This window comes from Gallus gallus, chromosome 3 (assembly GCF_016699485.2).
Source record: "Gallus gallus isolate bGalGal1 chromosome 3, bGalGal1.mat.broiler.GRCg7b, whole genome shotgun sequence".
In the NCBI taxonomy this organism is placed as follows: domain Eukaryota; kingdom Metazoa; phylum Chordata; class Aves; order Galliformes; family Phasianidae; genus Gallus; species Gallus gallus.
This window is the reverse complement of record NC_052534.1, coordinates 997,691-1,010,113: the sequence shown is the minus strand read 5'-3', so window position 1 is coordinate 1,010,113 and position 12,423 is coordinate 997,691. Positions and strand designations below refer to the sequence as shown.

Here is a 12,423-nt window from a genome sequence, read left to right as displayed (position 1 = left end):
TGTGGAATACGTGTGCATAAAATATGAGAACTTGTTATATAAAAAAACATTTCTTCATCTCAGAATAATATATATAATTACTACTTTTTCTTCAGGTGAAAAGAAAGAGCATAATTACCAAAAGATTAAAGGAGACTGTTGCATGCATACTTTGTGTTATTTGTAGAAAAAATACCTCTTTAGAACATAGCATTTAATTTGCTTTTTCTTTTTCACTCCCGGAACTTGTTTGGCTCCTGGGCCAAAGTATATCTGAAATGTGACCCTTGTCACATCTCTTTAATTTTCCATCTCTTTTTTTGTAGTTGAAGAAGCCTTTGTCAATGTTCTCCTGTCATTCCTTGTTTTTACTCATGCATTTGATTTTTCAGTTGTGTTCTGTGTGAATAATTTCAAGGTAGTCCTTCGGTACTCCCAAATCCTATCCTCATATGTCCACATGAAGCCATGTATGGAGTGCTTGTTATTCTCCTTCTGGGCTCTGTTCACGACACTCCAGGCTTTTCTGCTCATTCCATCTGATATCAGACTCAAGTTTACTTTGGATCAAAGTGTGTATGGAGTATTACTCTTGCTTTCTATTGCATTCTTCACCTCTTTTTTGGTTCCCTGAATTCATCTTCGTATTTTGTACCCTCTGGCATCTGCATTTTGAAAGCTTGACTCTTAAGTATTTTCTCTATTTGAAAATTTCCTCTAGAAAGCATTATGTCTTTTTTGCTCAGTGATATTTAAGACTTCTTTTGCATTGCAGTTCTCTATATTGTCCTGTATAATGACTACTTTTTCTGATTCTGCCTAATCCACTCTCAAATATTGAAATCCTTTGAGTGTAATCCTCGGATTATTGCACGGTTTCTCCTTCTCGTACAATATTTACGTGGTTTGAAATGTAATGTTATGTCCCTGGTTTTATGCTGCTTCATTTTGAGACTGTTAGGACATTGTTTGGCCACATATCATAGCTTCTTTTAAAATCTACCTTATAGCTGTCACCAGTTTTCAGAGTAGTTTCCTAAAAAAGAAAAAAAAAAAAGTATGAAATAACATCAAATCCAGTTATGATGTGTATTTATCACAGCATGCCAGAAGTACCAAGATTAGAGAAATTGTTCGTACTGAAGATGGTTGTTTATTTTATGTTTTTTCAATTTAAAAAAAAAAAGCATTGTTACATAAGGTTCAATGTTTTTTGCTACCATGCTCTTATTGCATGCATACTGGATTTTAATGCTTCTTAAATTACAGCAGTTTTTTGTAGTATTCTATATAGATACAGGTAGAAACCACATAAAATCTTTAGTTTTTTTTTTTTTCCTAGGACTCATTAATAGACATCCATAATCAGTTCTTGGCAGCGTTAGAATCGCTGAAGGAGTTCTGGGACACCATGGATGAAATTGATGGGAAGACGTGGGTACTGGAGCCAGAAAATCCCGCAAGGTGTGCTACTTCAAGAAGGATCGCCATAGGTACAAACAGATTGGAAGGAATGCATGAGTTTTAGAAGTAAACTCAGGATGCTTTTTTTTTTTTTTTCCTATGCTTATCTACTCAGGTGGTGGTTTTTTGAGTCAGGAAAAGGAAGGTTAGGACTTAACAACAGTAAAACACAACTCTTACTTTGTATTAAAACCAAACTTCCATTGAACACTATGCCTGTTTACAAAATTGTTCCAACTTCATGATGTTAAATACAAAATGTAAGTTGCATTTCCATGTTACGTGCTGTCAACAAAAAAGAGAACTTGCATGACAGCTCTAGAAAATCAGTATTTGTAGAAACAGAGCTTAGAAGAATCCCTGATCTTGTTCACAAATTCCAGTGTTTCAGTAGACTACTGTTTTAGATTGTTTCTGCCCTGGAAGAATGGAGAATTAGTGTAGTCGAAAGGGGGAAAAGAGGTTAAAGAGGCAGGCACAAAGGACAAAGAAAGAAGTAGAGGAAATTAGAGGCATGCAATGTTAACAATCTGAAAAAGTACCTTAATTCGTATGCTGATGTGTGGCACTTCAAGGTCTTAGTGTATAGAGTAAGGAGCCTCCTGTACTTGCAAAGGAGAAACTTACAGAAGTCTTAGGTTAGGAATACTGGTGGCAATGTTATCTTAGAAAAGATTTCTGATTTTCAGCTTAAATCCAAAATGCCAATAGCATATTGTAGAAATCTAAGAACGTACAATGGACCAAAGTAGACTTAGGTTGTCCCTGACAGCTGCAGAAGACTGGTAGCCTGCAGATTGGCGAAGGAATGCTGCTGGTGGGGTTTTGAGGCAGCTCCTTCACTGGGGGTGGTGGGAGGGATGGGCAGGACAGGGAGGGACTGAGAAATTCAGCTGGTTAAAATGCAGTGGATTGGATAATACTTTTTTTGGTATCAGGGTAGGTTGTACCGCTGTACTGATAAAGACCAATTAAAAGGATGGGAAAGCCTCAAGAAGTTCAGATCAATGAAGGGCATTGTAAGGCTTTGAGCCCTTTGTTTTCAGTCATAGGCGATCTTCAGTTAAGACTAAATTTCAATTTACTTCATTCCAATTTATTCAAGTAGGTCAAGCCTAACATATCTGGTTAATTAGGGGAAAAAAAAGAAGTTGGATTTCACTTGTTTGTGTTTAGAGGAGAATGTGCTGCAAGGTTTTTAACCTGGATCCAGAACATTGTTGAGCAAATCCTTTGGGGTTATTAGGGTATCATATAACAGAAAATATTTGCTGTTTGAGAAATATGCTGTGGCTTGCTCAGTGCAGGAGTGTGCTGCTGAGGGGTTCTACACTGTTGATACACTGTTTTTGTCCTTTTTGACTTTAAAAGATGAAGTGGAATTAACATTTAAATCTCTTCCGCTTTTAAAATTTCACTCAGATTTCAAATTGATTATGCCATAAGCTTTAATTCGATTATTCAGAAGTCAAAGCATTAAGGTTAAGACTATTCTCAGAGAAATGCAAGATGTAACTTTTTTTAGTAAGTTGCTATTTTTAATTACAGTCCATTGAAATTGCATGTTTTGTACCAACTTTTCAGTTATCTGGAGCAATTAAAAGCAGTCTGAATTCATTAATTTATAACTGTTTTCTATTTTAATGTTTCTGTTTTCAAGTAGTTGGTTGCAAAGAAAAGCTTTGATTATGACTTTCTCCTTGTAGGGAACAACGTTTCCGTGAACATAGAGGTAGATCCCAGGCATCCAAAGATGCTCCCTGAGTGTTACTTCCTTGGAGCAGATCATGGTAAGGCAGCAGACAGGCAACATCTGTTTCTCTTCTAGAACCTGCTCTCTGGTGAGCAGGTACCACAGTAAGCTACGTCAGGCTCCTGGGTAAGCATTAAGTAGGGCCAGGAACTAGGCTGTGTGTGTGTACAGGAGAGTTTGACACAGACACTATCTTTTAACAGCATAAATCTGCAGCATGCTGTTTTGCTAAGTGATACTTTTTCCTTGTGCTTTCCTGACACAGTTTATATCCTATAGATGATTATGCATTTTTGTTTATATTTTATTACGATTTTCTTTTTATAAAGAGTTAATAATCTACTGCATACATCCTAGTGGTGTTTGGAAGTATTTAAGTCTTTAGCTCCGCTTCCCACAGCTTTCTGCCAACTTCTTAAGGGAAATAAATCAGGTATTTATTAGTATGGTGTTTTACATGCTGGTATAATCAGTTTTTAAAACTGAGGGCAATCACTGAGTTAGGTGCCTTGATTAATTAAAAAAAAAACCACCAAAAAAACAACCACCAACAAATACGACTCGCCCTTCAGTGCTGAAATAGAAAGGGTAGAATTGTTCAAGGGATAGAAGGGGATCATAAGGATAATTTAACTATGTATGTGTATTGTTTGCAGCGGTTAACCCTTTGAGAACTAAGCTGAACAATAACATGCACTTGTGGTAAGCATCTTTAATGATATAGGTTTGAAACCAGAATGGTGTTTGCTGTTCTTAGCATTTACTTTTTTTCTCCCTTCTTCCCACTCGCAGGGATCCAGAAATTAGTTTATTACAAAACTTGAAAGACCTCTTAGAAATTGATTTTCCATCTCGTGCTGCATTAGAAAAAAGTGTAAGTTGTTTTTTGTTAATGATCAGTCATTATTTCTGAATAAGTAAAATCTCAGCGGTCATTTCATAACTGCCAGGAAAAGTAAGAGACTTAGAAGAGTGGTAATTGGATTAATATATTGTCATAAGGACTTCTGAACTTCAAGCAACAATTGTCAGTACTTGTTAACCTTTGATTAGAGGTGCACACTTTCCTGTGGCCTTCATAGCAGTAGGACGATTAATAATAGGCTTCACTATTAAAAGGGAAAGAGGAAGTTCCAGAGTAGCTAATGAGATGTGGGAAATCCAAACATTCTGTTATGGATGTTGATGACTTACGTTCTAATTAGGTAGAGCTGCTTACAGGGGACAAGAGGCCATCCAAATACTGGTGCATTTCAAACAAACTTGGAATTAATTTCTGACAATGCTGTAACACTGTATTACCAGCTTGGCTTTCACTCGTGAAATTTTTAAATTAATATCTGACTGCAAGGTCTTGTGTCTGATATCCAAATGTAATGACAAATCATTGTGTTTGATGAAAAAGAAACAGTGGGGCCTGAGTATGAAAAGGCCTGTCAAGCTAGATGTAATGCAGTGAGAGGATAAAATATAACCTAGCAGTCCTGTTCATCTGGCAACTGCTCTCACCGTTAATACCATAATGTAAAAAATACACGTTGAAGGCAGAAATGTTTAGTAATTCTACATGAGAAAAGGTGCAAAACAAAAAACAAATAGATGAAAATGTTTCTCTGTCTCAGCCCTTTTTCTTCCTTTTGAACCTCAAATGGTGTGCTTTCAGGACTTTACTAAGGACTGTGGAATCTGCTATGCCTACCGCCTCAATGGCACCACGCCAGATCAAGTGTGCAATGAGCCCCGATGCGGACAACCTTTTCATCAGGCTTGCCTGTATGAGGTACAGTAATTAATGGCACTGACTGACACGTTATAAAAAAAAATAAGCATCGCACACCTAAAATTACAGATGAAGCAAAATCCCATGAGCGTCGCTAGAAAAGCCACTGTGCTTCCTCTTGTGTTCCAATCTGAAATTCGTAAAATAAGCTCAGCGTGGAAGTGAGCCTTCCTCACTGTGGTTATACAGACTGACGTGACACGCACTGTGCAGATGCATCTCGGATGAACTAAGTTTGCAAAATTCTCCACGAAGAGATGATTTTAATTTACTTACTTGTGTTGCAGTGGCTACAAGGTCTTCCTTCCAGCAGACAGAGCTTTAATGTCATCTTTGGTGAATGTCCATATTGCAACAAGGTAAGGAAGTATGGTGAAAATGGAATGAAGTAGCATGGTTACTTTATTATAGGTTTTTGCTTACATCTCAGTCTTCTGTGGAACAGCAGTTGCAGCTTTTATCTCCCCTTTACCCAGCAGGATAAAGAGAGGGAAAGTTTAGACTCCATTGCACTGAGTGCATCAGTATTTAACTGCTGTTCCAGAAAATCTTTAAAGATGTTATCACAACTTGTATACACACTAGTGTTAAAAATAACTAAACACCATGCTGCAGTTTTTCATGATTTTTTTTTTAATTTGTCTGTAACAAAGAACTCATTTCTGAAAAATCCCAAATTCATAGCATAGAACAACCCCCAAAGTAGTTTAGTACATACATTAACTCTATTCGGTGCAGACTGCGAAGGTTGAAAAGAACTTGCTTTTAAAGGGTATGTATTTACAGTTTTATTTTACAAAATTATTTTCTAAGCCACTGACAGTGAAATCTTCCATGAAGAAACCTTGAGAAAAGCACCATGGTGGGAACGCTGATGCACTTACACTGTGGACAATGCGACATCAAAGAAAATACAAGGAAAGCAATATCAGAAACAGAAGTACAAGTATAGCTATACTGTAATGGAATCTTTCTTCAGTAAATGCAAGCCTAAATATAGTGGATACAGAAAGACCAGGTTCTTGCAAAGATAGTGGGTGACCTGTAGTTAAAAGTTGATCTGGTTTCTTTTTGGATTCTGAGAGTGATGCTTGGGGGTTGAGTGGTGGTAATTCTCTTCCTGTGTCTTTCTGCAAAGGGAAAGAAAAAAACAAAAGAGTAATAACCTTAATATTTACATGAGTGAAATTTGAAGCATTTAAAAAAAATCAACAAGCAGACAACAAGCAAAGGAAGATAACATCTACGTATTAGATTAGTTATCTAAGAGAAAGCAACACAATTCTGAACAAATCTTAACTCCTGAATTTGCAGATGTTAATAAGTGCATAACTGCAGGTTTGATTAAACACCCTTTAAAGATTTTATGTCTATTCCTGAAGTGAACAGCTGAAATTCTTCTCTACCTTTAACTATTTTTGCCAAATGTTAACATATTGAAGTCTTTACAGTATTCTTGTGAATAAAGCCTGGAAACCTAGAAAATAATCTGAAGTCTGATGTGCTGCTTCAACGTGTGTAACTTTTACATTTTACATTGCATTTTACAGTGAGGCTGACTTCTGGTTTATCACACACAGCACACATATCATGCTCGCATGTTCCTCTTTATACTTGGACAGGACAGCTGGTTCTTTAGGTCTCCAGTAACAATGGGATCCTTACCATACTCTTTTGATCTTCATCCCTGAAATAAATCACCAAACTCTATCGTTTTGTTTCTCAAACAAGACTTCAAAGTTCATGCAAACTGTATTTTTCACTGTCCCTTAGAAAAATTTATACACATTCACAATAGATAATTTTTTTGTGAATTCATTTTAACCCTAGAGCTATAGTTTTCTCAGTAAATACTTGTGATCTAAATTCTATTTTTTCAGTAGAGATTTCATGTCTTCATTATCAGCTGCCTTATTTCTCTCTCAAATTAATGACAGACATGTCTGTTTTTACCTTTAATGAAAAGCTGGGCCCCATCTGATAGAAAGATAACTATGATGTCCAACATAAAGGTAGCTCTTTTTCGTTCTGTATTTTATCACTCCCATATTCTTTTCTAGACACTGTTTCTGCCTTCCACCCTCTCTGTTTCCCAGTTTGCCAGATGTCCCGTCTCTCACAGCCATCCTACTCTTTGTCCTACTTCTCTCACTCCAGTGTTCCCCTTCTGACACAGAACTGTTTCTCCTTTTTGTTTATATCTAACGGCTTTCTAGCAGTATCATACAAAGCAGACCCACTTCTTTCTTCTCTTTTTGTCATTGTCCCAGCCATATGATGTTTTTCTGAACGTACTTCCCTTAGAAGATAAACCACGGAGACAGAACTTGTCCTCTAAGCTCTGTATTCAGACCTTTAACTGCATCATCTATTACTACTAACAGCAGCAGCGTGACCGTTCTCTCTAAGCGCTGAAGTTGGAGCGAGGTGCCTGCAGTCAGCTACTCCAGGCAGCTGTCTAACTGAAGGGTTTGGAATTGCTCTCTGGAGAACGCCTGACAGACAGACTCTCATCACTCTAGTTCCTGAATTAGCCACTGTTGTCCCCCTCCCCCACCCTTGTACATGAACCATCCTGAAGTTTCGTAACCTCACTACTATAAAATGCAGCTTTCTGTACCAATCTCCCAAATTACATGGAAGAAATTAAGAGAAAGTCTGCAATATGAAACTGTTCTTTTTTTCCATTTCCTCACTTGAATATCTTAAGAAGTTGTTATCTTCCCTTTTAACTCTTCCCTTTTATTCACTAAGTTCAGTGAGAACTACAAAACCATTCTATATAGATGCAGCATTACTATACTGCAACAGTGGCTTTTCTTTTAGAATGGTTAAATCAAAGCAAATGCATAATCCATATATGAGACTGGTGATCGGTTCCAGTTATTTAAAATGTACCGCTTCTTTCTTCCCACAAAGAGGAGGGAAACACAAATCTCCCATGTCAAGATCCACAGTCCAGTTGTTCAGGTGAGCAGGGGATGTTATGAGAATACCAGTGGTTTGTTTGTTTTTTTTTCCCCCTATGTCATGTTGGAAAACCAAATGTGTCTCTCCTTCCATATCTGCTTCTTTTTTAAGAAGTGAAAATTGCCTTCATACAAAATCAACAGGGGGATCAGAGGTTGGGTGGGCACTACCTTTTCTTTATTTGCTAATATTTTTAAAATTTTACATTTGAGCTTTATGAAGTAGCACTCAACGTCTTCAGAGAAAAAAAGTTTTATTGAGTCAGAAAACTCCAGAGACCTTTCAGGGTCTGACTACTTTGCCACCAGCCAAGACATCTCCAAACATTGTTCTGCTCACCACTTTACTGCCTGATGCTCTCAGGTACAGCTGTGCTTTTTCTGCTTCACTCTCCTAGCTTGTACTGGAGTCTCCAGGCAGTGATCAGCAGACTGCTTGAAGCAAATAATTTTGGATTAATAATAAAGCTATCTTTAAAGCTGCATTTTTGTGCTTATTAGAAATTGTCCTTGTGTTGTTTTTCTATGTGAAGAAGATAAACAGGGCTGAATCTGTTAAAGGACAGAGGATGTTATACTAAGTCGGAATGTTAGTAAAACCTTGATCTGCTTTTTCCTTCTGTAGAAATGGATGGTTGAAGACTAAGACAGAAAGAACAGTCATTCAGCCCTTTTATGTAGTAGTTACCAATAACTGAGATTAATTAGTTAACTTCTCAAATCTTCAGATTAAGAAGTCAGAATTTAAGAACTCTATTGAGAGTGCTGTTAATTTTTCTACTTCTGAAGTTTCTACCAAAAAAAAAAACCAAAAAACAGTAAGAGCCACAAAAGGAGATGATTGGTTTTTTCCCAGCACTTTCATCTGTTGGGGATCACATCGGGGCAGTGCTTTACTACCAAACTATATTCAACAAGTGTTAATTTGGAGCTGTATGACCAAGAAACCGTACGTAAACCTTTCAGTGTTTGTGTTAAGCATTAAAGTGTGCATTAATGTTTCAGTTTGAGTTTTTGTACTGCTGTTAGTTTTTTTTAAACTCATTTTTTGCAAAGCTCATCTTTCTTTCCCTGTGTGCCACGCCTGCTCAAAGTTAACACCAAAATCCTCACCTTTTGTCGGTCAGTCTCTTGAATGGTGCTGTTCAGTTTCATTGGCTTCTCTTCAGCGTGGGATTTTCTGTGCGTTATCTGAGCTTGGGGCCTGCTTGGGTACTGAGAGGCATCCTCTTTCACCTTTTGCTTCTGTTTCACTGGGTTTGGTGAAGGCTTTGGTAACTGAACCTGTTGATGTACAGTAATTTTGTATGCTGAATTAAAAACACCAGGCTTCACAATTATTACAGGCACTATTCCAGTACTTTACCTGTCACATTTGAGACAGGTAGTGTGCCTGTTTTGCTCTTCTTACCTGGGTACAACATACAAAGTTGCAGGTCTCCAATAATACAAGCCAATAAGTGTACGCCTGCTTCTGGTGCTCATGACTTAGTGCTTGACTTTTTTCGAGCACTCTTCTTCTCTTGGCCCTTCCCAAAAGGTGGCCAGCAAGCTAAGAGAGTGACCGCCCAGCAGATACCATGCATTACTGCAGTGCCAAAATCCTCACCTGCTGAGGCTCTGTTTGGGGAAGTGTCCGGTTTAAGTTACTCGGCTTTTCTTCATCTTGCAGCAGTCTGCCTGTTCCTCCAGTGCAGGCCTTGTTTTGACAGATGTTTTCCTCACTTTCCATCCTTTTTTGCTTCCGTTGAGCTGGTTTTGGCATAGGCTTTGGTAAGCGAACCTGCTGATGAACAGTCAGCAGTTTTGTATAGTAAAAAAATGCCACAGTATTTTAAAAAGAAAAATTTTTTAGCTTCAGCGTTGAGAACACAGAATGAGAGTAAGCTTTAATCTTTCTAAATAATTCTTTTCAGCATTTAATTTACCAATAAATGCCATTTTCAAGCAGTATGAAGCTAGAGCTATGCTGTATTTGGGAAGTATGCTACAAACTAAACCTGAGCTACCCTTCAAAATATTCATTAATCACCTTTATTGGGAATAAGGCCACAAAGTCACTGTTCGTATCATTAAGTAGAGCTGAGAGCATTTCATACCAGCGGAGTGAGTTAGATGGAAAACTGAAAGATAGGAAGTCTTCCAACTTAGGTAATCGAATTTAAAAAGTGAAGTCTTACATTTTAGAAGAATATAATTGGGATTACATGGTGAATAGCACTGAGTTAATACAGGTTTTTCCTAGTGCTGCTCTAAGCACTATGAATCAAATGATGTCTGTTTTTGGCTTTTTTAACTTGGAAGACAAACGTAGCCAAAACACAGGCTGTATGCCACATGCCTTTGGTACTTCTGGCACCCTAATAACTCTGTAACTGCAATGTTTGCATATGGTCCTATGTGCAGCAGCTGTGTCTCAATATAGAAGCTAGAGAAGAAGTAATATGCTTCTTTTACATGCTGCAAACGAAATACATATAGGAGATAGAAATTGCACAAGCTAAATACTGGTGGAAGTGCCAGTAGGCACTTCTTTTAGTTTAATCCAAAACACCTTTTAAGAACAGACCTATATATCTGTGAATATTATTGTTTAGAAACATAAAGGTGTATTTATTCTGAGTAACTGAAGCTAGTTTCCAGCAGTCTACCTCAGGACATAATGCTGTCAATAGCCTTGAGAAACCTCATTATATAAGCAAGGCTCAGTGCCACCCTGACACTTCTCTCAGTTTGGAGGTCCAAGCTGTTTTCTCTGCATCGTAGCACCACAGTGCATCATGCAGGAACTGCTAATCCTGCTGACAGCTACGTCTGCTATCTTCACAACGTACACATACTTTAAATGACTAAATCACTTCCAATACAGGACTTACAGCACTTAGAAATATATTTGTTTTATGCCTAAAAATTACAATGTTCCATACTAATAACATGACAAGTTGGTATTAATGTAATCATTTTCCAATATGAAACTTACAACATCTAACAAGTAGTAGTTGGCCTTACATACTTCATTTGGCCCTAATTCTAGCATTTTCAATGTAGGTGAGAAAGCTGAGAATATTTATCCAGTGCCAAAAACTGTTGTAAACAAATTTGAGAATTAACCTAATTAACGTTATATCATCTGTTCAATGTGCAACTGAAACAACACAGATGTAACTACTGTTACACTTTAAATTAATCTTGAGATGACATTAAATGTGCAATACAGGGAGCTAAACCTTAAAATTCAAATTCTATAGAAATTCCTTTTCCCATCACCTTCGAGGACAGCTCCTGTTACAAGATCTCAGAGGCAGCATTGGGTGTTACTGGCCTTCAGATGGGAATTAACTCAAGTTCACCTCTTTCCTGTACAAAGCTACTACAGGTAGATGGAGACAGGGCAGCTAGAGTCAGTTCCTGCTTCTCAGAAGTGAGGAATCAGGCCTGTTTGTAGTGGCTCCCTCTATCTTTAGATTGCCTGTTTAATGGGAGAAGTAGATGGAGAAAATAGGGGAGGTAGGAAGAGAACACAGAGGTGTGAGATGAAAGGAGTCAGAGCCGGGGTAAACATGAGGAGCTGCAAAGGGAAAGTAAGTGCCTGCCTGCCACAGTGCTGCCAGGACTCCAGCACCAAACTGCACCGGGCCCTCAGCCTGAACACTGGATTGTCTAACAGCAGTAAAACCAGAGAAGGTTCAGTTATCTGCCCTCTCTACTTGTAATTACATGGCCCTTAAGCATTCTCCTTATTCCAAACAGCAGGGCAGTCAACGTCAACAGTTTCTCTGAAAAGGTGACGAGAGGTGCTAGGACCTACCTTGTTGGCCACAAGAAACAAACGTCCCTAAGCCAACAGCATGAGAGTGCTAATAAATGATACATCCCACTCATGGGTTTTGAAGCAGGGTTATGCACTCGCAAACAAGTGCTGCAGTGACTTTTACAGTCCAGAAGTTTTATCCTTTATGACACCGTACTGCACAAGTCTTAGGCCAGGCAATGAGATGAACAGATCAGCTGTTCAGTATCCTGCTCTAAGAAATCTCAGATGTGTGAACCAGAGATCCAGCCGGATCAGCTGGAGATTACTTAATTGAACCACCAGGTAGGTGTTAAGTTCAGAAAATGGTACAAACCGGAGGAAAAAAATCATCTCAAATTAGTGAGGACAACACAGTCACCATCGTAGCAAGGAACATTCTGTCACTGACAGAGTTTTTGGTTTTGTTAGAAGCCAAAAGTGCTAAAACCAGAAAAGTCGATAAAACTGCTAAAATAAGTATCTGTAATTACCAGGATCAAAACTCAGTGCCTTTTTATTAAACATGAACTTTTGTCCTGCCTTCCGTAACACGTAAATAGTGCTGACAATTGGTTTGTGAGGCACTAGCTACAATAAAATGTAATTGTATCATGAGAGAAAGGTGACAATCAGGAGATCATGAAAAAATTACATATTCTCACTGGTGGTTAATTAGCCATGCAAA

General features: G+C 38.0%; 2 protein-coding genes across 26 annotated transcripts in view; one reads left to right on the top strand and one right to left on the bottom strand.

Moving 5' to 3' along the window:
• Positions 1–6,464, top strand: part of FANCL (Fanconi anemia complementation group L) — a 28,505-nt gene extending 22,041 nt beyond the window's left edge. For all 11 annotated transcript variants that reach the window (XM_046938666.1, XM_046938663.1, XM_025148624.3 and 8 more), the window contains 7 exons: positions 1,322–1,472; positions 3,150–3,233; positions 3,853–3,898; positions 3,989–4,070; positions 4,860–4,976; positions 5,264–5,335; positions 5,790–6,464. In XM_046938666.1, coding sequence (XP_046794622.1) covers positions 1,322–1,472; positions 3,150–3,233; positions 3,853–3,898; positions 3,989–4,070; positions 4,860–4,976; positions 5,264–5,335; positions 5,790–5,825 — 588 coding nt within the window. In that variant the 3' untranslated portion in view covers positions 5,826–6,464. The remainder of the gene's footprint in view (positions 1–1,321; positions 1,473–3,149; positions 3,234–3,852; positions 3,899–3,988; positions 4,071–4,859; positions 4,977–5,263; positions 5,336–5,789) is intronic.
• VRK2 (VRK serine/threonine kinase 2) overlaps positions 5,587–12,423 on the bottom strand; it is a 45,907-nt gene continuing 39,070 nt past the window's right edge. For 7 of the 15 annotated variants that reach the window (XM_040698499.2, XM_046939686.1, XM_003640879.6 and 4 more), the window contains 3 exons: positions 9,555–9,731; positions 9,059–9,229; positions 5,587–6,106 (listed from right to left, as the gene is read on the bottom strand). In XM_040698499.2, coding sequence (XP_040554433.1) covers positions 5,879–6,106; positions 9,059–9,229; positions 9,555–9,731 — 576 coding nt within the window. In that variant the 3' untranslated portion in view covers positions 5,587–5,878. Of the gene's footprint in view, positions 6,107–8,285; positions 8,378–9,058; positions 9,230–9,554; positions 9,732–12,423 lie in introns of all 15 variants that reach the window. The other 8 variants (XM_040698500.1, XM_004940112.5, XM_040698501.2 and 5 more) reach the window with 3 other exon arrangements.